The sequence below is a fragment of the Fulmarus glacialis genome, unplaced genomic scaffold (assembly GCF_000690835.1).
Source record: "Fulmarus glacialis isolate BGI_N327 unplaced genomic scaffold, ASM69083v1 scaffold15655, whole genome shotgun sequence".
NCBI classification, from domain to species: domain Eukaryota; kingdom Metazoa; phylum Chordata; class Aves; order Procellariiformes; family Procellariidae; genus Fulmarus; species Fulmarus glacialis.
Genome location: NW_009212450.1, coordinates 1 through 27,067, shown reverse-complemented (window position 1 = coordinate 27,067; position 27,067 = coordinate 1). Strand labels below are relative to the sequence as shown.

Sequence of the window (27,067 nt, the reverse complement as noted above, 5' to 3'; positions counted from 1 at the left end):
AGCAGGAGAAACCCCCCACCTTTTTACTTTTTATATTGCTATTAAGAATCTGTAGGTTCTTGATTGTTCTTGGTAGGCTGAAGTTTCAAATGATGTAGAGGGATTACGTATGTAAAACCTGCGTTATAGAAATTAGCTGGGAGTGTGTGCTATCTGTTACGATTTATTTTTTCATCGTAGGCCGTAATATAAAAAGAAAAGCTTTGTGTAATATAGCAGTGAAGGAAGTTAATAGCTTGCAGCTAAATTTGACATCAGTCTTTCCTAGGTTTTCATGGCTCAAAAGATTAAGTCAACTTTTTTTTTTTCTTTTACAAGTACGAATAGATATCATTGTAGTACTTGTAGTGGCTATGAATTTAGGGGGAAGAATGGATTTAATCAGGTACTAAATCATGACACTTTTTGTGTTTTTAAGCTAAGTTTCTTAGTACAGTTATCTTTAAAATAATGCTTTTACTTTTTCTGCATGTATAGTTGGATAAAGAATAGACAATTGCCAATCTTTTCAAATTCTACGTACCGGAATAGCTTGTTACATAAGAAGCCGTAATATGCTGAATGATGTTTCAACATATTAATGATTAAGGATAATTTACTTTTAGCTCTTCTGTGTATAGGTTTTTATAATGGCTTTTGATGAAGGGAACTAGCTATGAAAACTTTGAGTAAATATTTAGTGCTTTGTTACTGGCATGTGCTGTATTTTTTCTTGTTATGATTGGATCCATAAAGCACTTGCTTTAGTTACCTGTTTGAATTGGATGGTTATTGCATCATACAATGTGTTGTTACTTTTGGTTTTGTCTTGGTGCATTGTGGGTTTCCTGCTGCAACTTCAGGGGGTTCTAAGACTGACCTGAATGCTCTGAACCTTGCAGTATTAATCTACACTGCCAGTAGCACAGCCAGTGAATTTGACTGAGGGTTTGGGCTGTCTGTGGTTGCTTTAGCAGTATGTATGTGGCTGAAAGAGAAGATGAAATTGAGCTTTTAAATCTGAAGAATAGTTACCTGGAGAATGGAGCTCTGCCTTACTGTTTAGTCAATTAGCACTGGCTGACGTAAGACAGGACAGCTGTGAGGAGTTCAGTGATTTAATGATTTTTTTTCCTGGAGGTCTTTGCAAATTACGTCCAAAAGCTGTAACAGCAAAGCAGTAATGAAGAAGTTAGATTCAATATGGAGGAGCAAGTGTCCTTTGCTAGCTGGAAACTTACTGCTACAGTAGCTGTAAGTTTAATAGATTGGTTTTTATAGTCACTTATATGAATGTTTACATTGTTATGGTGAAGATAGTCTGCTTAACACAGGTTGGCAACGCTCAGGAGGTTGTCTTTCAGTCGATTGTGTTCATGTTAGTAACACTGCATTCCAAAGGGACTTTTTTTTTTACAGGTTTGCTAGAGTGAGTAATGTACCTGCGTGTTCTTAAGATTCTAGCAGTCCCCCTTATCACCGTTCCCATGAACAGCACATGCTGTTCAGCTTGTACAGCTTCTACTTGAACTAAAGGTTTTTTGGAGCATCTTCTCTTTTAACAGCAGACAACATTTGTAATGGTGAGAACACAGCCATGAGAGTATCAGTGATACAAGTTCTGATACTTCAGTTCTCATGTTCCACCTGGAGAAAATTTCTTTGATGTCTGATACAAACTTAGCCCAAATTTATTTTCAGACTGCAAATAGTCAATATACTTAGTTACATTTTTCTTTCGGAAAGTAATTTTGATAGAAATGAAGGGAAACTTGGCTCCTTGGGTTTATTACTGGGAAGTAATACTCAGTTTCACTCAGTTTTCTGCAGTTAGTTTTGCAGCTTTCAAGAATACCGAGTCCTAGGCCTGCACATGGAGTTATAAGAGATCAGCATAATACAGTCTTACAGTGTGACTTATGTATGAACTGTTTGGTGTCAAAAAAAGGTTAAGTGGAGTCATTCAACGGAGAAATAATGTGTGGTTAAGATAATCAGAACTATACAGGCAGACCAATAAAATGTGTAATAACAGTAGGAGGACAGCCATTAGTAGAGCTATTTAAGGACATAACAGTTTAATAAACTCACTGTGAGGCAGAGTGACTTTTTTTTTTGTGTGTTGAAGGAAGGCTATTTATCGTTGCCAAAGACGCCAAATTGTTCACTTATAAAAATATAAATATGTAAATGGGCACAATAGCAGTGCAAGGTAAATGAACCAAAACTATTTCTTCGGCTGTAGACAAGCCCTCATGTTAAACAAGGCTCAAACTCAGACTACTATCTATTTCTTGTTTATTTTCTCCCCCCCCATGTAGGTTGTCTTGGGGACACACAGTTTTGTTTTAGATTTCGACGGTCTCCTGGAAGGAAAGTCTCATTGTGTTGTTTTCTGGACCAGTTGGACAGAGATCTACCAGTTTACTTAAAGGTCGGAAATAAGAAAAAATGAAGTTCATTTCTTCTGGGTAGTGTTAATTTATGGGTCTTCACGCTTAAATTTAATGCTTGAAAAACAAAATCTCTGAACTGGATGTCCTGAAAGACAAAGCTCAGCAAATGTTTTTTGTAGCATGTCATTAGCATAATAATTAACTACTAATTAGTTCCATTAACTGTTCTTTAAGTTTTCTTATTATGGGTTTTGGACTGCAAGGAATTAAATTGAAGAGCAGACCTATTTTGTTACTGACTAGAAACCCGTAGATCAAATTGTAAAAACCATTACCTTATTGGAAATCTCAAGTGCTTTATAACTTGGGGGAAAAAAAAAAAGTTGAGATATCTCTCTCTGTTTCCACCCTTCATTTTTTGAAGGTGGAGCAGTTATCTAAAAGAGGTAGTGGCCAAAAAGTTGTTCTCAGCATGTCCTTATAGAATATTGAGGCCTTTAACTATGCTAGTGGGAGTCTGATTCTCAAACTCAATTTAGATCTGTTTATTGGCAAATACTTGAATTCCTGTTTGTAGGAAGGATGAAGTTGATGTTTTATCTTTGAAATGTGGGAGTGCGCTTCCTTAATATTCCAAGAATCTTTTATAAAACTAATACATTGAAAGACTAGTTTTTATCTTTTCAGGTCAGGGCTTTAAGGTTTTTAACTGCTAAAATCTTTTTAGTGCTACTTTGCGAAATTGAGTGTTGGTTTATTCCTCAGGAAATTAATTCTATTTTTGCTTTCATGGTGTGTCAGGAGAATGTAGATATAAAAATAGTAAAGCCAGAAAGCACAGCTGTTGCCACACGCTGGTGTTTTCTCTTTGAAGTACGTACTAAAAAAAATAATGCCAATAAACAGAGTAATCTTTCTAGTTTATTGTATTTAATCGACTTTGGAGCTTGCAGAGAAGTAAGCTTTCAAAATGCATATTGAATGCTTCAGAAAGAAGGACAGTATCAGGTTGTTGTATTGAATTCTTTCTTTTGCAGAAAGATCCAGCATATTACTACGGCTATGTATACTTCAGACAAGTTCGAGACAAATCATTAAAAAGGGGCTATTTCCAGAAGGTAATTTCAATTCTTTTAGGAAAATATTAATTTGGAAATTAATTATTTTTCAGTGACCTCAGAGGAGCAGGAGGAGTATCTTACTCTCTTAACTAAATTCATTGTTGGTTTATAGTAAATTGGTCTAATTTTACATCAGCTATGCTATGTTCCAGCTGCACTGTCAGAACAGAAATTTTTTTTGTGTTTAAAAATAAAAAGTGGGAACTTTTGCGAGTTGTTTGGTTGCAGTTGCCTGTGGTCAAATGTGTGGTTGGCTTGTATGTATGAGAAAAATCACACTTGACGTTCTCTGAGGATAACCAGTAGAACTGCAATAGAACTGAGGGAAAGGAATAACTTAAAATTATATTTTTGTTTTGTTACTCTTTATTCCAGTCGCTGGTCCTCATCAGCAAACTACCTTATGTCCATCTCTTTCGCACCATGCTTAAGCAAATAGCACCAGAATATTTTGAAAAAAGTGAAGCTTTCCTGGAAGCAGGTAGTGGTACTATTATGTTGTTCTGGAAGAGCTCCTATAATAACACATACTTTTTTTTGAGAAATAGCAAACACCACTGTCACATTCTAGTTTGCATTTCTGTCTTCTTGTGGGGTAGAGGGTTGAAACTTTAGCAAACTAGCTTGATTTCTAGATCATTGAATGGAGCTAATCTAATTTTGGATCCTTCATGGGAGAGTTGAAGCTCCCCCCTGAAAAACATCTAGGGTTTTGTTGTATGTTTCAGGACCAGCTGTTGAGCACAAGTAGCTGATGGCAATCCTTAGTTTGCACTCTTCACAAACTGAGTCCTTTTGGGCATTCTGACAACTTTTGTTAAGCAACTGTACAAATGTCGTCTTGCGTGGGGGTTTTTTGTGTGGTTGGTTTTGGGTTTTTTTTTTCTGAGTTTTTGTTTGTTTTTTTTTTTCCCTGGCCAAAGAGAAAAAGCAACAGAGCAGCACTGACAACAGGTTGTTACTGTAGAACTTTAAGAGCCAAAGTGGGCCAAATGGGAAAGTTATTTGCTCTTTGCCTAGAAGTGCTGTGTTCTTTGTACTGTGTCTGCCCTATACAACATTTGTGTCTTTGTGCTTTCACCGAGCAGCAATTTGTGGAAACTTTTCTTAATGAAGGAATTGTTTTTAATCACCTGTAGATAAATAGGTTTTTTTGACAGGTGTATTATGAACAAAATAAGCTCTGCAGAAACTACTAGAATTAGTAATGATATTCATAATTGTTTACAACAAAATGCTGAAAAACTTCCTAGCCAAGCTAGAAAGCTAGCTTTTTCCCTAACTGCTTGTGTGCTACAGTAGCTAATATACATAAATGATGTACATGATGTACATCAAAGTTTCTTAATATGTACTTTCATGGTTTCTCATATAACATTTCTGCAAATAATTGCGAGTCTAGTTGCTACAAAAATGGAAGAGGATACTGTTTTCTTGAAATGAAAAACTTCATCGTTCTAACGAAATACATTAGGAATGTCAAAAAGGCTGTAAAACTTCTTTAGAGTAATCAAGAGATAAGTAGAACTGTCGTGGGCTATCAGCACTAATTTAAAATTGCAGTGTGCACAAAGGTGACTACAATATCATGGGTTACAGCATATATAAACTAGTTATAAATTATACTTTTTTTTTTCCTTTAAGTTTGTAGCGATGTTGATCGTTGGCCACCACCAATTCCAGGGAAAATACTGCATTTGCCTATTATGGGTATTATAATGAAGGTAAATACTCCTGCACTTATTTTTCTCTGAGGGTGTTTTCCCCTCCATTTACTGTATAGATACTCAGTGTATTCTGCCTTGTTTTCAGTGTCTTGTACTTCAGAACAGGAATAGATGTATACACCATTCAGAGTGATGGTCTGGGAGATCTTGATTAGGTTCCTTGGTTGGGAGGAGGAGGGAAGGATCTTTTATGGTGCATAGGTTAACATGTAATTTTTGTAGATATTAAAAAGTGATGCTTCAATACAACTATTAATTGCAGTGTCTATATTATCCTTCTGGAATATGCATTCTAGGAGATTTTAATACTAATTATATTTGTCAAATCAAACATTAAGTAACAATTAATGAGAATTAAGTTCCAGTCAAGCAAATTAAATATATTGATGAAAATCATTCTTGTGTCTGAAGTTTGACAAATCTTTTTTGGCCCACACACCAGAAATTAATTTCTCGGTGTATTGATAATTTCGATGAAAGTGAAATATGTCTGAAGAAAGCTATTAAAGAAGTTGTATCTAGTGCATGGGGAGGAACTGTAGAGGTTAAATGATGGCTAAGAACTGGGCCTCTGGGAGCCATAGTATCTTCATATGAAATGCAATTAAATGGATTTGATGGATCCAGAGGTTACAGTTGGAAGTACATTCTTAGCAGATACTCTCAAGTTTATGGCTATACGCACGTACATCACCAGGGAGAAGTAGTTTCTGAAGCTGTTCTGAAAGCACAAATTTAATAAAGCAGTGTTCTGGATGCTGGATGATAATGATGAGTGTCAGATATGCCTTGCTTGAGTATTGCCTGCATTTATCTCATCAGTCATTCTTATCCACGAGAGTTGAAATTGCATTCCTAAACTGAGTAAAGCCATAATTACCGTCTTCAGTGATATTGTACCTGGTTTTTTTATACTGTTTGGGCAGTCAGTTTTAATTGTTGTGTATAAATTACATCCATTTGTGCACATCAGCTTCCAGTATGATTAAATTTGTACTACTCAAGACTTACAGATGCAGACTGTGAGGTCAGAAAAATATATTTATTTGGATTTCACCTCATACTGATCAGGATGTCTGATGTTTTAGGAGAAGATTTTTTCTAAAAGTAATTCTGTACCACTGTAAAACCCCATAACGTTATTTCAGATCGTTCTCTCCAACATTCAAAAGTATTTTTATTGAAATTATTGTAATAGTTGTGACTAATGTTATCAATAGTCTTTTTTAACTGAAGTATAATTTTCATATTCTAATATTCAGTTTGCCGTGTAGTACTACATAGTATTGCATATTGATTCCTGTAGCCATGATCCGTAGTCTTCAGCTATGTATTCATTGTTATGTGGATGTTCTGTAGAGTAAATTAAGCATCATACTGTAGTATATCCTCTTTAAATGTTATATCTTGTCTGTAAGTCCGCATTTTAATTCTCTGCTGAATTCAATACCAGATAAAAAAAATCTTTCTTTTTCTTTCAAAGTTGCGGATTCCAACATACCGTGACAAGCCTGGAACAATGCCTATAGTACAGAATATGCACCAGGTAGAGATTAGATACTTTTATTGTATATAACCCCAAGACAAAGCTAAATATCTGCCTTCATTCTTTTACTTGAAACTTGCTCATAAAAGATAGGTAGCAAATCCTCGTATACTTTGATAATAATGAAATCCACAGTCTTTGAAACTTTGAGTGGAGGAGTCTGGAGTTGGATTCTTCATAGAAAAGGTATTCTAACCCAGTTACCCCAAGTACTTTAGAAGAGAGATGTCCAGCCCCTGCAAGAGGATAGTTGACTGACAAAATTACTGAACTTGAACATCCTTTTAATGGGTAAAACTGTACTAAACTAGTTTTTTTTCGGGATGAAAACCGAATTAAAAACCTTTAGCCGTGGAAGATGGATATAAAACAACTCTGTCTGTGCATTCATGTGCCGCGTGACTGTTTTGTAAAACAGCTTCAGTATTTTATCTCTTTTCTGGACTGAAAGTTGCATGCCTATAAGCGGTGCATGTGTGTTGGAGGAAATCTTGCTTTTAGCACACAAAAATACTTGTGGAGGTAATGTAGTACAGTAGTGGTAAATAATTAGGGTATATATATACCATCTACTGTCTGTAAGCATTTAAGGGAAACTATTTCATTTAATACCTAGGTATTCTGATGACTAAAAAAAAAAGCATTGCGATGTCTTTTAGGCAGATGCTCAGATCTCCATGGCTTTACCAACTGTTCATGAAGTAGATCTTTTCAGGTAGGAGTTTGGACTGATTTATTCCTAGTTGTGAATTCCCACAAGTCAAAGACTTATGACGGTTCCGTAACACGTATCGCATAGCTTGCAAGCTAACATTTATGAGTATTGTTTTTAATATTCTTTTTCTGTAAAGCTGGTTAAAAAAACAATTCAGACAACTTGCAGGCTGAAACTACAATAAATGAGCAAGTTCATAAAACGTTCCATTTTACAAGAGTATTTTGTATTTTTCAAATGACTATTAAATACTACTGCAAACTTCCTTTTTACCCAGTTCTTAATCAAATACATATTTCTTCTGGTAATGTTAAGTGTATTAAAATACCTCAATCTGTGTTTAGGTGTTTCTGTCCAGTGTTCTTTCACATTCAGATGCTTTGGGAACTAGTACTGCTAGGAGAACCACTTGTCGTGATGGCACCGTCACCATCAGAATCTTCAGAAACCGTGTTGGCACTTGTTAGGTAAATGTAGTGGAGCTTCCTAACTAATGAACAAGTGAGTCATTGTAGATTGCAGCTGAGTGCAACATCATTTGATCTGAATAGAAAAAAGCATTACAAATTTTAGATTTGCTTGTTTTTTTCATGAAATTTTGCACTGTATGTCTACAATAAGCTTATCCTCTTTCTACCTTGCAGTTGTATTTCACCGCTAAAGTACTGCAGCGATTTCAGGCCATACTTTACCATACACGACAGTGAATTCAAAGAATATACAACTCGCACACAAGCCCCGTAAGTAAATCAACTTTGTTGTGAAGATGTTGCTCGAAGCCACTCGTAAACATAAATTTGTTTTAAGATACTGCTTAACTATTCTGAATTTCTGTCATTAGAAAATACATTTAGACTCCTTATTTATAAGATTTATCTTACAGAGTGCAGTAAATAGCTGCTTTAAGTTTTCAGTTAGATAGGATAAAGAAGTTAAACTACATTTGAGCTTCATAGGATACTTGTGTACAGAATAAGTAAAACTGCAAATATGAAAGCAAGAAAAGTTTTGCTTTTCCATAAGAGTTTGTCTGTGCAACACCAACTCCATAGTAGCTCCTTAGGAAATTGTTCTGTAATTGTTTAAGCAATTACTAAACAAAGTGACTTCTAGAATTCAACATCCATACAGCTGTTTTGTAAAGTTAACCCAGTCGGTGTCCTAGTTGAGACAATAATTTAAAAAGTAATTATCTCTTCACTAAATTTGTTAGAAAAATATCCTAAATAATTCAGAAATTAAGATTCTTTTTTTTTTTGAGTGTGAGTCTACAAAACCAATTCTGTTTGAAACTGCTTTAAGAACACATTTTTCCCCTTCATTTTTTTTTTTTAATTCTACTCTTATTTTGAGAGCATACACCTCCAATATTTCTTATTATATGTTATTTAAATGCAGTTTGATTTGGGAATGGAGTGCATGTGTTAGATTCATTGATCTCTTTATAAAAAAATTTTTTCTAATGCCTGAACAGGCAGTGGTGGTTGTGTTGGGTTTTTTGGGTTTTTTTGTTGGTTTTTTTACTGTATTTTTCCTCTCAACGAAAGTATTGCCAGAGCAGTGGAAAAACATACAAACATAGGCATTATGTTTCAGATTGTATTCCATGGGAATGGTTATGCAGTATGTAATTTAATTTCTAAAAATAATTCCATGAAGAATTTGGTTAAACTTCAGTAACCCATGTTTAAAAATTGCATCTGCTCCTCTGGAGCAAAATAGGAAGGTTGTTCAGTACGTACATTAGTATTTTAAATAGAGCTAGAGTTGCTGTGGCTTTCTTACGGAAAATAAAAAATTTGAAAGATTGGAAATAAGCTTTTAAAGCAATGGCTGTAAGAAGGGGAAGAATCCAGATGATGCAGATTTCTGTGTATTATGACCTTTAGCAAGAGGGGAGCAAGGGGTATTTTTCATCTTGATGTTTTGGTTTATCATCCCTTTTGAGAAATTAATTCAGTGGTTTAAAATCAGAATTGGTTCTGATAGACATGATCAATTAAGGCTCCTAAAAGTGACGAAGTAGCTTACCAAGTCTTGCTATTATATCACCGGCAGCAGTGAAACAAGATTCCTCATGATTTGCTACCAGTTTACCTTGACCTGGAGAATTTTTTTTTTTGGTGTGTGTAAATGAAAGCCTCACTTGACTTTAACCCTCGGTCTTTAACTCTCCAGTTAGTAAAAGAATGTCAATTTGCGTACATTGGTCCAAAACAATTGTGTGTGAAACTTGCTTTTTGGTTCCCATTAAATAGGCATGAGAAGATTTAATAGTTGTGTTAAGTTAGGCTAGACTTGATCCGTTCCTAGGGAGAAGGAGAGTGCCTGTTGTTTGGGTTCTTTTGAGACTCAGTTTTTCTCTTATGTTGATTCTTATGACATGACCATGAAAAGGACATGAAGTAAAACATCATAAATTGATTTTTCACAGTACAGCAAAGGAATCTTGTTGAGACCTTTGTATGGACACTGGTCTTTATCATTGTTTTGGAAGAAAGACTGTAAATCATGTGTGGTAACACTGCAAAATCATGAACAACATTTGCAAACCCCAATGAATTTAAATCAATAATGCAAATGAGTTTAACAGGATTATAGAAACAGCAAAAAATAATGAAACTGAATTCAAATGAGTGGGGAAAAATACATAATATCTGGAATAACATGTTTTCAGGTGAACCTACTTGAACAGTAGAAGGACTTGGAAGAAGTGATTTTTCCGGTGAAGGTTGAGTCAGTGACAAGCAAGAAAAGACTTCTGAGAAACTGATACAATTTGGTGGTGCTCATTCTAAGATGGCATGGAGAGATGAAAATTGCTGTTCCCATAGCCCAGACATTACACTAAGCTACAGAGCTGTGTGATCAGATTTTTGTCCTATCTGTGAATTCCTGATGGGTTTTTATATGTATAAATATAGTTATAATAAGCAAGTGGAGGGAGGAATGAAAGTCAGAAATGTTTGTAGGTTAACATAGAAATTGATGCCCAGTTGCCATTATGATATAGCTGGAAGAACTGAATAAAAATTTAAGGAAAGATTACATATTGTTTTTCTCCCCACCTTGCCTTGAGAAACAGGAAACTTAAGGACGGTGTACAGAAAATGTTAAAATTTGGGATTTTTAAGATTATGAAGAAATAATGATAACGTATTTTTAATATGGCAGTTCCAATGATGCTTGCAGTTATTCCTCCTTAGCTAACGTTTGCCTGTAAAATGGATGGCAGCCACTATACTGAAAAATATGTTGATATTTCATCATATTAGTGCTATAGATCCCAAACGTGCAGCCCTATGCTGTAGCAGCAGCCCTATGCTCTTACTGCCTGTTGTTCTCTGAGTGCCCCTATGCATCCTCGAAGCCAGATGCTAAGCACAGAGTAGACAGAAAAATCTGACAGGTTGTGAGCTTGGGCACAATGCTGTTAATGTGCTTGTACTTCATCACTTCATAACTGCTTTTTAACAAAGAACGCTAAAGTGTTGGAAGAGACGTAGGATATTAAGTGTCTCTTTCTTAGTCATGTCATCTGAGCAGTAGCTCTACTGAGAAGTCTTACACAAACAGCAGTCACGTTGACACACACATTCAAGTGCTGAGAGTTTGTTATAAGAATCAAACCTTGAAAAGTAGCAATTTGTCTTTCAAATATGGGTCAGATTCCTGCTCATTTTAAAAAAAAAATCAGATAATAAATCAGATAATACCCTGTTCTCATCATTGCAAATGGGCAGAATTTAGCCAAAAGCCTAAGCAGAAGATGTTACTTTTATTCTCCACTACCGCTTGGACTTTAAGATATATCTGTCTTGCTGTTTTCTAAAACTTAAAAACTTTGATAAACATACTGTGCTCTTACATGCAACTTAAAATGTAACTCTTAAGTACAAAAGAAAAATAATTTCAAGTTAAGAATTAAAGTTGACCTTTTGTATTCATTAAGACAGAAGCTCTTACTGTCATATTTTAAAAGTTGTCATTATTTTTCTAGACCATCTGTCATTCTAGGAGTGACGAATCCTTTTTTTGCTAAAACACTTCAGCACTGGCCTCACATTATCCGCATTGGCGATATTAAACTTCCAGGTAAAGTACAAATATCTTCTACAATCCTGTGCAAGAAGATCTAACTGCGTGCTTATTTATTTACAAACATATGTAATTTAGTTCAATTAATTTAGTTTAATACTAACCAAATCCTCGTGGATGTAAATCTGTCAAGTGAAATTAGGCTCTTGAGTACTCTATGTCTTGTATTGTCAAATCTAGTATATTAAATGCAAAAGATGGTAATACTCATTAGTAATAATGTTTTACCTTTCACACAATCCTGTTTTTGTATCTCTACCAATAAGGTATTAAAATGAAAAACATCATTTATTACTGATGTTAATTTTAGGATGAGTAGGATGTAATAAATCAGCAAGTGCACAGAAAGTAAGACCCATGTGAAAGCTAAGTTTGAATGTTACAATAATATAAAAAGTTGTTTCTTGACAGTATTTTGATTACATATTTCTCATCTGGCAATATTCCAGTAATTATTAATTGTTCAAGTTGGATGACTTCCTTACATGATTGAGTAGAATTTTAATGTAATCTTTGGATAATGTGTCAATTGCTAGGCTGTAATAAAATACTGTAGTACTCTAATTATTAAATGAAATTCCTGAATGTAGCTTTTTGCTGTGACAGGTTCACTATTCTGTTCTGAAGGTGGGAATGCATAAATATCCAGTTAGGATAATACACCATGAAATTAATTTTTGTAGAATAAGTTACATTCAATTTCTGAATACACCAAATTAATTAAGGATTACATACTGTGTTCAAAATAATTAGGGAAGGTTTTGCTTTACTTTAAAACATCAGGCCTGTCCATGCTTCAGAATACCTGTAGGGATTTGGGGAGTGTGGGGAGGAGTTAGCTAGCTGCTGTGTAGTTAAGGTTTGGAAAATAGAATCTTAATTAAACTATTAAACCTCTGCAAAGCCCTATACACAAGTTGCTTTCAAATTTGATATGCAGTTTCAGGTATGAAATTCTAAAGTTTTGGTGCAGCTATGTGAAATGCTTAGTCAAGAAGTTCTAGATATGTGTCTGTCTGACCTGCTTTTAAAAAATTAAATTTTATTTCTTTAGGGACAAAGAGAGGACTTGTGATTTTTTTTGTTAGTTGTTTTTTGGGTGGTTTTTTTTCCCCTTTTCTCCCCACTCTGCAGTTTCAATAGCAATTTGTACTATTATCATTTTTGAAGTCGAGCATCCAACTAAATCTAAAAGGAAGGTTCTGCTGAGGCTGCAAGACTGTTAAACAGGGTTTAGGGTCTTCTGGCTGGAGAAGGATATATTTGAAAAACAAAACAACTTAGTTTGGCCCGTGGAAAAGGAGAATTAAATTAATTTCTTACAACACTTAATCCATGGCTACTGTTTTAATTTCCTGTATACAATTTTTATTTTGGCCAAGGTACTAAAGATTTGTTTCTGAAAGCATTTACCCTAAGGAGAACAAAGGAAGATGGAATAAAATTTGAAATTAATGAAACAATCATTCACTGCTATCTATATAGTCAGTATTTTTCTTTGGCTGCTTTGATTCAGAAGTTTGTCCTTTTGGTTTTTTGGTTTGGTTTTGTGTTTGGTTTTTTTTTCCTTTTCAACAAGGAATCCTTGTACAATAAGTGAAAAGCCTGTATGCTGTTATTCATATGTTTAATGGATGTTTCTGGATATATACTTGGATGCTTGTTGGTGTTTCTGAGGCTTCTTACAATATTAGATAGTCTTCTAAATGAAAGTATCCATTTCTAAAAATCAGTGCAATGTATAGCACATTAACTGTAGTATCTGGCAATAGAGATGGAGATTTCAAGTAACGTGGCTTTAAATGTTTTGGCAGGTGAAGTTCCAAAGCAGGTGAAAGTGAAAAAACTGAAGAACCTAAAAACTTTGGACTCCAAACCTGGTAATAAGTTGCTTCAGAGTTAAATTACCAGTATTTTAATTTTAAAAAGCATACCCCATTTTTCCTTTGGCTAACCTGCTGCTTTTTTTTCTTTAGGTGTTTATACCTCTTACAAGCCATACTTGAATAAAGATGAAGAAATCGTTAAACAGTTACAGAAGGTAATACTGCAGGTCTCTTGTTAATGGCAGTTGTTTTGTGTACTGTTGTATGGTGTTTCCATGTAAGACTGAGCTCTGTCTACGTAACTGAAATGAAACTGGATTCTGATTCCTTTGCCCCAGTTCATAACTGAATAGATAGGTATATATCCTCATTGTAGAAGAAAGGCTCCTGCCTTGTTAACAATTTCTATAACAACATGAATGGTAGAACTCAAGAAGTTAGCTTAATAATTTACAGAATTGAAGTGATTGATCAGTTTGTCTGTTTTGGGTTTTCCACCCTCTGCCATCCCCCTCTGGTCTCCCCCTCTAGAAATCTCACGTGTGAGGTGTATAAGAATCGGAGCTTCCAAACTTTAACTGATTTGCACAAGTTTGTTTATACAAATTTTTCTTTCCTTGAATTTCTTTACATGAAAATAAAAATTCAGCAGTTGAAGGGATGAATATCTGTGCAAAAGGACTTGACACTATTGCTTTCCTTCCATGGTTCAGGGTAGGGGGTGCTATGTGTAAGCTTATGGCAAATGAATACAGAAACACTGGAATAAATATTCTTAAAAATCCCCACAACTACTTACATATTTTGGGGTAACAGACTTATTGTGATATTTTATTTCTTTTTTTAAGGGTGTACAACAGAAACGTCCTACAGAAGCACAGAGTGTGATTCTTCGGCGGTATTTTTTGGAATTGACGGAAAGTTTCATTATTCCATTAGTGAGTTCTTAGACTAATGGGTTTTTTACATATGTAATATGGAGTAGCTTTTTTGGTGTTAGGCTGACTAAGTCGAGTAACTATCCAGTAACTAGCAGTGTACCCCTGGGGTCAACGCTGGCTCCAGTACTGTTCAATGTCTTCATTAGTGATCTGGATGATGGGGCAGTGTGTACCCTCAGCAAGTTTGCTGATGGTACAAAACTGGGAGGAGTGTCCAATACCTCAGAGGGTCGTGCTGCTGTTTGGAGGCACTTCAGCAGGCTGGAGAAATGGGCTGGCAGGGACCTCATGCAGTTCAGCAAAGAGAAATGTGAAGTCTGCACCTGGGGAGGAATAAACCTATGCAGCAGTATATACTGGAGGCCGCCAGGCTGGAAGGCAGCTTTGCAGAAAATGATCTGGGAGTCCTAATGGACATGAAGTTGAACGTCAGCCAGCAATACGCCCTTGAAGCAAAGAAAGCCAATGGTATCCTGGGCTTCATTAGGAGGGGTGTTGCTAGCAGGTTGAGGGAGGTGATCCTTCCCCTCTATTCAGTACTGGTGAGGCCGTACGTGGAGTATCATGTCCGGTTCTGGGCTCCCCAGTACCAGAGAGAGATGGAGCTACTAGAGAGAGTCCAGTGAAGGGCCACTAAAATGATTGAGGGGCTGGAGCACCTTTCATATGAGGAAAGGCTGAGAGAGCTGAGACTGTTTAGACTAGGGAAGAGAAGGTTCTAGAGGGGATCTCACCAATGTATATAAATATCTGAAGGGAGGATGTAGAGAAGATGGATCCAGGCTGCTTTCAGTGGTGCCCAGTGACAGGACAAGAGGCAATGGGCACACACTGAAACACAGGAGGGTCTGTTGACCGTCAGGAAACACTTTTTTACTGTGAGGGTGACTGAGCACTGGCACAGGTTAGGTTGCCCAGATAGGCTGTGGAGTCTCCACCCTTGGAGATACTAAAAAACTGCCTGGGCATAGTCCTGGGCAGCCTGCAGGTATGCTTGAGCAGGGGGGAAAAGAGGGGATTTGGACCAGATGACCTCCAGATGTTCCTTCCAACCTCAACCATTTTGTGATTCTTTGAATAATAGTTGAGCTACAGAAATGTACCATTAAGCTATGTCTTGACTTTTCTAAAATACTGTAGTCTTACATTTCTTTAATTACCATACTTAGCATAAAAATGGTGAAGGCTGTAGCTTAAGGTCAAAAATGAAACATTTATATACCTAGACAAAAGGTTCAGATCTCAAAAAGGAATACTTCTTTGTATATGTTGCTAGACAGCATTTTCAGATGTTTGCTTGCGATGTTCTGTGTGACATTTATGCAAAGCAAAACTCTGTGTGTGTGTATTTTAACATGGAGTAAGAAGGAAATTTCTTTAATCCTTCCTCAACACTTGGAACCCCCTGTCCACTGTTGAATTTTTTTTTTTTTTTTTTTTCCCATTTAAGTGTAAGGGTGTTCCCCTGACGTTGAAAAATGTCAATATTGGAAAGGTAGAGTTGGAAAGTACTTTGTAATGAGAAGAGCTCTATAAGTGTATACTCTTGTAGTGATATGAGTGCTATGATAGCTGAGGGGATACTACAAGGTAATCTTTCTATTAATATATGAAAGATCAACCAATTCAACTGGTAAATTAGACTGGCTTAAATTTTTTCCCTTAAATATTTATTTTGTCTTCTAGTAGTAGTGCTTTTCCATGCAAGTCATTAAAGTTTAGAGAATTTTTTCCCTTTTCCAGTCATATTTTTGCATTTGCTGCTGTTATGCTTGGCATGAGAAACTGTATTCGGCACATCTCAGTTCCTTTCATCTGCCTTGTCCAGACAGAGCATTTCATTACTTGTCCTCTAGGCAATAATCTACTTCTCTTATTTCTTCACACACTTATTTATCTTTGCAACTCCATTTCTACCTATGTTATATCTGACTTTCAAAGAACTATGTTTGTCTTGAGAGCTAGGCAGTTTGGGGTTTGTTTTGGTTTTCTTTTTTTGTTTGTTGATGTTGAAGTTTTTTTGTCATTGGATTACCCGCAGTAGACAAATTTCAGCAGTCAAATCTCCTTGAGCAATTGTTTTATGGCCTCAAGGCAGCTATCTCCTCAGATTTCTGCAGTATTTGCAGGATTTTCAAATCTTGCACCTACATCAAGCATAAACAAAAGATACGAGAGGCTTTTGAGAAAAAGGTGATGTCTTTACCTAGATTCAGAGCATCTAGAACTGGCAAAAAGATTATTATGAAACTCAGTTTTAACTCTGTCTCATTTCCTGTTAGGAAATGTTAATGAACAACATGATGTAGTAGGGGCTGCAGAATTTGCTTTCTCCTACCTGGTCTCAGTTTTCCTCATTATTACTGCTGCTTCAAAAAAAAAAAAGGACAAATGAAATTTAGTATGGATGGCTATTTCAAACACTTAAATACCCGTGGGGAAAAAATCGCATATACAGAGCTCTTCATTAGATCATAAAATCAAAGGTGAATGTAAGTTAACTGGGACATCTGATCCAACCCCACTGCTCAGAACAAGGCCAACTTGAATATATAGCTAAATATCAAACCTTGCTTTATGAGTATAGGCATAAACCCTTGGATAAATTCAACACACTTAACGTCCCCTGGTTCTTGAGAAGGCTTTGATCATTATCCTCATGCTTTGTCTTTCTCAGAGGCAGTAAATACAGCTTCTAGATCACTGGTGATTGCAGTGATCACGCACAGAAGTGCTCTTTCCAGAAGCCTTGGGTTTTAGAGTATAAGACATTTTCATGATGACCTACCATTTCTCAGTCCTGCTCTGCTTGGCCATAAACCTGATGCAGTTTTACATCCGGAGGGAAAATCCCAAAACAATATTGAAAGTTTTCAGAGTTTTGTGGTGTTTTTTTTAAATCAACCTCAGCAAAGAGCCTCCAGTTTTTATTCTAAACTGTAGTAGAGATGAGTCCAGCAATCTGAAGGTTCATAATGAGACTAATGGAATATAGTTCCTTCAACCATAATTTCTGTTCAGGAATTTTCCTTCTGATTTTGTTGTTTTATCTTTGGTACTAGTGATAAACTGGTTTGTTTTTCGTCAGAGTCTCATGAGAATGGTTTTTAGAGAGCAAATCTCAAGACTTCTTGTCTTCCTCCCAGCAGTTTCTGTACTGCTGTTCCTGTAAAAGAATGAGTCTCCCAAGAGTTTGCTTTATTAGGTGATACTTTTTTCTGGTTTTGGGTGCGATAAAACAGATTCTGAAGAAACTCTGCAAATTCAGGTGACTCTAGAAGATGCTAGTACAATTTTACAAAGGAGAGATTATCACTGAACGTTGAGATACTTCTACTTTATATCAGGGTGTCACACGGAGAATATTTTTTTCAGTGGATCAGAATATTCTATTGTATAGCATCATGCTATTCTGGAAATGGAAGATACCTGGTGTTTTGCTCTCTAAACATGGTACTTCACCTGTTCAAATCTCTAAGCCAAAGTTGAGGGGCAAATTTTGTCTCATTTTTAACCAGTCAGCAGAGTTTGTTGGAATGCTTTTATGTTCACGGATTCATTTTTTTTTCTTCTGGACAGAGATCTCAATTTGCTGAAACAAATTTTAAAATAGGAATTTGTATCTAATGTAATAGTAAAAACTTACCTGTCCTGTAAATTGAAATCCTGCTGTAGTGTTTGCAGAATCCTGACGTACCTTTATGCTGACAAATGAGTATTGTGTTTAGATTGCTGAATCCATGCAGATTTCTAGTCTTTGACTTGCACTGAAACTGAAATTTGTCGTCTGTTTTCTAATTAGGATAATGATAAATATGTTCTAGTATGCTCTTACCTAGCATTTGGAGGTATGAAGTCCAAGTAATAATGGACTTCACCAATCCAAAAAGTTCCGTGTGAAGTTAAGTCATTTCTCTGGGCAAGTGGTTAAAATTGGGAAGGGATATCTTAAGCATTGGATGTTTACATAGCAGGTGCCCCATTCTGAGCTCTCTGAACACTTTTTGTGGATGACAGGAACTTTTCATCATTTTAGAGCATGCATGATCAGGTCCAACTTCTGTCTGCGAGAATTGGGACATCTCTAGACACTTGTTTGTCCTTGGGTGTTAATGATTAGAGGAGTTTTGCCTTAAAATTTGTCTTTCTTTCCTGTTCTTTTGAGACAGGGTGGACATGCAAGGTGAATCTAAAACCTTTCCCTGGCATTCCCCCCATCTTGCTCAAACTTTCACTTCAATCAAGAAACTTAATACGTTTTCTGTCGTAAATCTTAAATTTACAGGGTGACATCACCCTTTACATTCCCTGCCACAAGAAAAGTATATGGGGGAGGTCCTTTGTTTTTTCAAAAGATAGAACTAGACTTTTCATATGTTATCAAAGCTGATTATGTTCACAAATCAAAATGTGTGGACATTTGTACAAACACTTTCAAAATGTACAACAGCTTATCTTGATGTGCTTGTGTGAGCTGGCAAGGCAGAGCTGCCTCCTGTCATCAGACCTTGAGCTTCAGCAGTGGCCTTGCTGAGAAATGTGTCTACTAATCATACATTAGATAGCCCGTTGGGGCTTTAGCCATGCCTTTGCCAAGCATTGCTACTGCAGAGATGCCCATAGCTGATACAGCGTTTTGTAGGTTAGTTGTATATTTAATCTTTGTATGAGGGACTCTGAAAATCGCTTCCAAATACTTGATACAAAGTGGGATTACTGTTTGGAATCACCCATATACAAAGGTACCTGTGGACTGTCACCAAGAAAAGAGAGATTATTTACTAATGGCTGGAGTTCAGGATACATATATTGCATGTATACATTTGCTTTCTGTCGTCCTCCTCCTTTCCCTCCTGTGCTGCTTGAATCTTGCTGATGTAAAGTTGGGAAGTACAAATGGTATTAGATAAGCTTCTTATGCTCTCATGTGGTAAATATGCATGACCCCACCCTGTATCAATACTTAGAAGAGAAAATGCTGTGGTGACAAGTGATAAGTAAACATACACATGAACTGTGTATCTTTAATACCGGTTAGGCAAACAACCTTTCTTTTTCCTTTCCCTAGGAACGTTATGTGGCAAGCCTAATGCCTTTGCAAAAATGCATATCACCGTGGAAGGTAAGGAAATATAATTTGAAAGAGCTGGAAATTGGTGATTAGAGAAAACAGTTATGGTATGCTAATGATTTTTTTTTTTTCCTTTCCATAGAGTCCACCACAGCTGAGGCAGTTTAGCCAAGATGACTTCATGAAGACACTGGAAAAAGCAGGACCACAGCTCACATCGGGCTTAAAAGGAGACTGGATAGGACTTTACAGGTCATTTCTTTCATCAGCATAAAAAATTAAATTATATAAATGAAGACAAATCAGTAATATGAATGCTCTTTTCCTGAGCAAACTTATTATCAATATTGAGTTGAGTAAGACTGACTTGTAGAATGTATGTTTTAATAGGAATTGATAGCGCTTAGTATACTTTACTTGCTTACATCTGTTTCTCTGTAACCTGTTAATGGTTTTCATAAGATGCTACTAACACTACAGGTGTCTCTGTACCAGTATTATTTGTGTTTTATTTCTGGTTCTAACTTGATTCCTCCTTCCACTCAAACACAAAGATAAAAATAAGGATATTTCAAACGAAGCCTTGCTTTTTTCCTGACAAAATTCCTAGTCTTTATTGTCTTTCAGACCCCTTTTCTTTACATTGTTTTCTCAGTCTTTGTCTTGATTAATAGAAGCACCTGTTACACTCCATTTCAGAATATTACATTTCTTTGGAAGTAAACAGAGAAAGGGTCCTAATATCTTCTTCAACCTCAAATATAATTACTTTACATTTGATGACATAGAAAACAGAGTGTTATCAAAATTGTAATTAAAATATAAAATGTATTTTACTTCGGTGTTTTACCAGGCATTTTTTGAAATCGCCCAACTTCGATGGTTGGTTTAGGAACCGGCAGAAAGAAATGACACAGAAGTTGGAGGCCCTTCATTTAGAAGCACTCTGTAATGAGGTTAGAAAAATGTGTGCTTATGATTATATTTACGATCTTGTAATAAAAATATATTCTCCCTCAAGTCAGTTTTACTCCTGCTGTTTTCCTTGGTTGAACATAAAAATGTTGACAATTTTGTAAAGTCTGATCTAGCAAAACATGAATTTGTTAACCAAGTACAAGCTATAACTAACATTGCAAAAGAGTACAATATGAAATACAGTTCACTTTTTTAATATCGACTGTTATAATTTGTAAAATGTATCTTTAGTCCTTTTTTGTTTTGTTGTGTATTTTGAAATTGAATACTCCCCCCCCTCCCCCCAAAAAAAAAAAAAAAAAAGGTTTTTCCTCTTATTTGAAAATGTTATTTCATTCAGCTTCCTTCCTTGGCGTTCCAACACATTTTTAGTTTGTGATATAGTTTGTAGCTTTGAAGGTATAAACTCAGTGAGTACCATAGAAAATTGACAACTAATTAGATATGGATAGTAAATAAGTCTACAACAATCCATAGTAATTGGAAGCTGAGAAGTTAAATCTGTTTATTGATATATAACAAAATGCCACATAAATGATCTTATGTTGTAAGACCCATTCTTTACTTAAGAAGCTGAAGTGGGTGTCAGTATAATTTGAGTCGGAACAACTGATAAAGAAAGGTATCACAAGAGGAGAAGAGATTGTACAGCTAAAGAGGGAATAGGAAGAACAAAAAAACACCACAGCTTTAAAACAAACAAAAAAATTGTGCTGGTTATTTTAAAAAAGCCATTGATTTTTACCCCTTGCCTTGTCAATTCCCAAGCAGTACATTGTAGCACCCCAAATAGATTGTTCAAATAGAGCAGCCCAAATAATTTGCAGGGCAATAGCTAGGTCGATTATATCAGCTAGAATCTATCCAACTATATTTGACATTAACTTATTGCAAAGAAAAGGGAATGTGTCACAAATTCATTACTGACTCTACTCCTCATTGGCTTTTTCTTTTGATCCAAGTGTTAACATCTTTCTGTACATGAGGAAATGTCTTTAATGGGTGAATAGTAAAGGGGTAGGGGAACAGAACTTCCATAGGAAAATTCACTTAATGAATATATTTTACTAGTTATCGACTATGTGATCTCCTTTAATGCCTTAGAAACAAGAAGTGCTGCCTGGCACTATTTTAATATTTCATAGTGCTGGCAGATCTGATTTGGTAAGCATTCACTGCCATTTTGCACTGTAGATGCTATTTTTGAAACTAAGCCTGTTTGGCATGATTTTTTTTTTTATTTGTTTGTATTATGTTTGTGTCGTAGTTGCCTGTTTTGCTAAGTCCTGGGCAAACAGGCAAATAAAGCAGATTTTGCAGTTCACAGTAGAGACAGTACATGAGTAAAATGAGTTTAGTAAATGGCATGAGAATAAGGAAAAGGAGAAGACCCATTCTGAACAGTAGATGTAAATTAATACTACTTTTGAAAATTATATATGTTGCCATAAATATTTCAATGCTTAATTTTTATTCTTTTAGAACTTGGTTTTCTGGAGTCAGAAGCATACTGAAGTAGAAACAGTGGATCTTGTCTTAAAGTTAAAGAATAAACTGGTAAGTAACTGAATTGAACATGGCTCAAATTTGCCTGACTTAACTACATAAAAGTATTATATAGTTGTGTTTACGGTACTTAAATGAAAATATTCTTTAAGATCTAGGTAGCTCAAGGAATCAGTCATTCAAGTTTTTAAAACACAACCAGTCCATTTCAGCCATGACTGAAGAGTTAGCTAGCTTCCCAACATTGTCCAGCTATGTTGGAAGCATTGCACTGATCTTGGTTTTTTTTAAAACTAGCTGGAACTTTGACTGATCTGAGTGGGAGCAAGGCTGAATCCTCAGGGAAGCAGAAAACCAAACTTTCTTGTGATTACTGAAAGTCCAAATGAGTGTTGAGGAAACTTGCTATCGTCCAAATTCCTACTCAGTCGGCAAATGAGGAATTAATTTTCCAGATTCGCTAATATGTCACTTTGTTGTGTCTTAAGGTAAACTTGCATATTTAGTAGAAATCATGTTTATTGTACCTTTGCAGTTGCAGGCTGACAGAGAACAGCTTCCTGTGAAAACTGACACACTGAAAAAGCTGCAGACACACATCAATGATATTATACTAGCACTTCCAGATGACTTACAGGACATCTTGCTCAAAACTGGCACATGATTTCCACTGGGCTTTTATTGTGCAGAAAACAAAAGGCAAATGTAGTTTCACAGAAGGCAGTGGCTTACCAACTTTGGAACACAGCTCTAAATAGTATGTTAACACTACAAATGGACTGTACTAATAGTATAGCCCACTATACTATTTCCACTGGTTTTCCACTTAAATACCAATGCAACTAAAGGAATTCCTGTGTCTAATAATGTTTGAAATAAGTGCTCTTAAAGAAAAATCTGTGGGCATATGAAACTATACCACAGTAATAGGACCACAGTGCAGTGCTGGCATTGCAGAATGTTTTCTAATTGGTGCTGCTATACCCAATCCTGTTAACTCAGGGGTAAGCAATATCGATCCTCTACTGTCCTGTTGATGTAGTAGTTGATTCTTTTCTTTTTTTTTCCTTTTTCCTAGTTTTCATCTAGTGATACGCCCAACTGGCATATTTTGTGACTTAGAATACATTATAGTTGAGGTATTTTACTGGTAAATCATTGCTTTCAAAACTGTTTCAGGGACAGCTGAAATAATCAGGTCGGTTCTTAACTTACTTTCTTTCTCCTTCTTACCATCTCTCCAAGAACATATTAAGTTAGCATCTTTAAAGAAGAGAAGGCAGCTGACAAAAATTTCCTGAAGAGAAGGCTCTTCCATTCAATGTCAGTTAATTAGGGTGCTCTTACTCACATGCCTTAAATATAAAGTAATTGTATACTAATTGGTGGTTTTAAACTGCTGACATTCAGGATTTAAAATGGGTTACTAGTGTAAATGTAAGTAAGCAGTATTCATCACAGGAAATAAACACAGTGGTGTTCTAATACAGATTTTAAAATCAGTCATTTCAGTAGAGTTAGCTGATATACAATCTGTTTCAGTTGGAGATCATAGCAGTCAGCTCCTATTACAAATTTTTTTTTTTCTTTTTTTTTTTTTTTTTTACTTATACCAGTAGGGTGTTTGAGGAGGTAATGGGGCTGGAGGGAGAAGATGTTGGCTTCAGCTGAAAAAACCCTATGGAAGGGTCAAACTATGGCAAGAAAAGATTGTAGCATGAAGTTATTCTCCGTATATGCATATAGCAGATATGCATAAAGAGTAATTTCCTCTTGCGTATTAAGCAACAAGAATGTGATGTTTATCTTCTTGAACAATTTTCAGTGGTATATAAGAACTCAGCTGCTCCACATGCAGTGTTGTACTTTGACCGGTTTCAAGTAGAATAAACTTAATGCTATAGTGTACACACAGCATACACTTTCATATGACAAGTAGATCACAGTTATAAAAAAAAATTTCTGCTTTTAAGTGCTTGGATAGAATGTTTAAAAACTTTCGACATAATCCCGCTATATAAGAATATGCTTTTGTATGATAAATATTTCATACTGTCTTTCTAAAAATGTCTTATTTAGATATAAAGTGTGACAACAGTATTTTTATGAAAATATGTATTTTAATACTGTTATGGTTTGTATACAATTACTCATGACCAAAAGTTTAATGTATCTATTATGTTAAACTACACCACTTCAGCATTAATTTCTAACTTGCAAATTTTTCTTGCGCACCCTGGTGAATAGCATTTCTAATCCAGAAATTAATAAGTGGCCATTCTTATACTAAATTATCTTAAATATTTAACCTGGAGCACTGTGTAGTTTCTTGGAACCATGTAAACTGGTAACACTATGATAACTATCACATGACTGCAAATATGTATTTTTGTAAAAGGAAATAAAGGGTTTGATTTTTATTTTTTTCTTTGGAAGTTATGTGACTTAGATGATGGGTGTGATTTGTTTGTTTGTTTTGCCCCTCTCCTTTGTAAGCAAAGCTGTTTAGCAGCTTGTAGAGACTGCTGCTTAGTCTGACTTCATGAAGCTGTACCCCTTAGGTGACCAGAAATACATGATGTGATGAAGTGGTGGTGTAATTTGATCATGCATCATGGTTGTAATATGATAGAGCTGTAGGATCCTCAAGAAAGCAAATGGCAGGGACTGGCTTCCAAGCAAAATTTATCCAATCTTCAGTCTATTTTCTGTACATATCTGACAGGCCCTTGAGAAACATGGTAGTGGGAAGTAGACTGCAAGCAAAGCTCAATTTAGGTTTCTTTAATGGAGTTGGTATTAGTTTAAATCCATGAATAACTAGATGCTTAAACAGAATTAGAATCTTGTTCAAAGAAAAGGCAAAAAGAAAAGTTGTTCTGGGTTGTTTGCTATCTTCGTCATTGACTTGTAATGCTTTTAGTAATGGTGGTTCAAAAGGACCTTAACCTATAACTACAAGTCTAGGCAAAATGTAGTCACTAAAACAGGAACGATCTTTCCTCATTGCAGGTTTCTGATTTTGTCCTGTGTCCCTGCAGTCTTTTCACACTGAGTATGCATATTTTGACTAGAATGCTTCAGCCATTCATAGTGTTGCAGCAGAGGAATTGTATCAGCTGCAGAAAGTAGTTGCCAGCTTGGTGAGCTGGAATTTTCCCACCTCTGTTTTTTGTTTTTGTTTTGTTTTTAACTTAATGTGCTTAAAATATAGGTGAAGAGCTTGCATTAACCCTCATTCATCTGAGGCTTGACAGATAAAAGACGGTGCAAAAAACCTACTAATTTCAGTAGGTTTGCCTCAGTCTTCATCTGATTAAAAAAAAAAAAAAAGTATGTACACACACAGTTTGGACCAGGATGAGAAAAAGTCCCTAAGTGGAGGAGAGAATACCTGAATGATTAGAAAGGGTCCTAGAAAAGAGGTAGCAGCTGTTCAGTAAAGAAATGCTAAAGATAAACGGCCCCACTTGGGTCATCAGAAGAAGTTAAGGCTGCCTCAGTTAGTGTAACAGGAGAGTAAACTGGACATGCATAAGCTTTGGGACTTCTCAGATTTCTTTTAAACAACATAAAAATAATGCCAAGAACCAAAACATGAGATAAAGTGCAGTCAAATATGGTAAAGGTGCAGCTAGTCTTTTAACAGTGTTAGCATCCATGATCTGAATAGAGGAGAATGAATGAAAAGTATGTTGTGAATAAGTTATGTATGATTATACGGAGCAACCACTTATGTTAATGTTGAAATGCTGATTATGGGCAATCACTTCTAAAGTAAATGTTTGTTAGGTTGTACTCAAACAACTGAAATAATGAAAGGTATCTATTAATGACCTAGCTATTATAAGAATATGCCAGCTTGAAGGACTAGAAAGTAACTTATTTTGAAAAGAGTCCTTCAAATACTTTATAGTACACTTATCCTCGGCTAAGTTCAGGGAAGCTTAACTTTCCTGGCCAAAAAAAAGTGTAAATACTGAGTGCTCTGAACAGAAAATAGGTAGAACCAGACTCCTTAAAACTATAAGGAAATTGAAATCTAATAGTTGATGAGGATCATGTTAACATCTTTGGCACTAACTAGATTAAGTTAAAATATAACTTATTTGAAACTTAAAATTTATAAAAATGTAACTTTCAATCTTAATTTAAAACAGATTTTTGGTTCAGAAGAACATAATTTAAAACTGAGTGAGACTCTCAACATGACGTAAGAAAAGAACGGCTTAAGTTGAGTCTCACTCACAGTCGCCTACTGTCAGGATCTGGTTCAGGTCTGTCTCTTTATCAAGACCGTTAAAGATGTTTTTCTTTAATGGAGGATAAGTAAATAGTTTCTGTTTGAAAAATGTTAACTCTTGTGTACTGACATTGTTTCTAGCTAGAATAGGTAGGCTGTAACTCCCTTGAAAATTTTTAGGGCTTTTGATTGAACCAATGCTTCTGTGGGAGAGGGAGCTTAGTCACTGAAGTATTAAATGCAGCTCATCTTATGTTGCCCCAAATTTAATTATCACCATACTATGGGCTTTTTACAGTAGCTGTGAAAGAAGCTGTTACAGCTGGTTATGAAATCAAACATGCCTCTCAAAAAATGGCGTGTTTCTAATAAACCATGGCTTGTTTCAGTTTTATTCCTGTATTACTTCCCTGTATCTGTCTGCTTCTTCCTGGCCAAGAAACCGTATGCTGTTCTGGTGCCAAGATCACGCTGTGTTGCCTTGACTCTGCAGCCTCCCCAACGGCTTTAGAGGCTCCAGGTCATAGAAACAGTGTAACGAAAAGATCCTGCAGTAATCAGTGTTCCTGTGATAGAGCTTTTTTTTTAAATTACCTGGCTCTGTTGCTACTAGGGTGTAGTTGGGGGCTCTCTGAGGTTTTGTTTTACCCTGAAACTCCTACTTCTCTTGCTCTCAGCTGTCCTTTGGCCCTTTGGGAGGAGAGCCTGCCAGCTGTCGCGCCTCAGCCTAAGCACAGCGGGAGAGGTATTAAAAGGGCTTGGGGGTGAGCTGGGGGCACGCGTGCCCCGGGGAGAGGCACTCTGGCCCCCGCCGGGCGGTGCTGCGGGTCCGGCCGTTGGTGTCGGGCAGCTGGGCCTCAGCCGCAGGAGCTACTCGGCGGCCGGCGGACTACATTTCCCGGCATGCCGCGCTCTGCCCT

General features: G+C 36.1%; 1 protein-coding gene across 1 annotated transcript in view; it reads left to right on the top strand.

Moving 5' to 3' along the window:
* DENND6A (DENN/MADD domain containing 6A) overlaps positions 1-22,568 on the top strand; it is a gene marked incomplete at its 5' end in the record, with an annotated part of 23,912 nt that extends 1,344 nt beyond the window's left edge. Inside the window, 17 exons of the mRNA XM_009577887.1 lie at positions 2,301-2,413; positions 3,413-3,493; positions 3,872-3,977; positions 5,141-5,220; positions 6,707-6,769; positions 7,429-7,484; positions 7,829-7,951; positions 8,129-8,224; positions 11,485-11,579; positions 13,397-13,462; positions 13,559-13,623; positions 14,257-14,346; positions 19,418-19,471; positions 19,563-19,672; positions 20,274-20,376; positions 21,881-21,955; positions 22,440-22,568. Coding sequence (XP_009576182.1) covers positions 2,301-2,413; positions 3,413-3,493; positions 3,872-3,977; positions 5,141-5,220; positions 6,707-6,769; positions 7,429-7,484; positions 7,829-7,951; positions 8,129-8,224; positions 11,485-11,579; positions 13,397-13,462; positions 13,559-13,623; positions 14,257-14,346; positions 19,418-19,471; positions 19,563-19,672; positions 20,274-20,376; positions 21,881-21,955; positions 22,440-22,568 — 1,505 coding nt within the window. The remainder of the gene's footprint in view (positions 1-2,300; positions 2,414-3,412; positions 3,494-3,871; positions 3,978-5,140; positions 5,221-6,706; positions 6,770-7,428; positions 7,485-7,828; positions 7,952-8,128; positions 8,225-11,484; positions 11,580-13,396; positions 13,463-13,558; positions 13,624-14,256; positions 14,347-19,417; positions 19,472-19,562; positions 19,673-20,273; positions 20,377-21,880; positions 21,956-22,439) is intronic.
* Between the last annotated feature and the right edge of the window lie 4,499 nt (positions 22,569-27,067).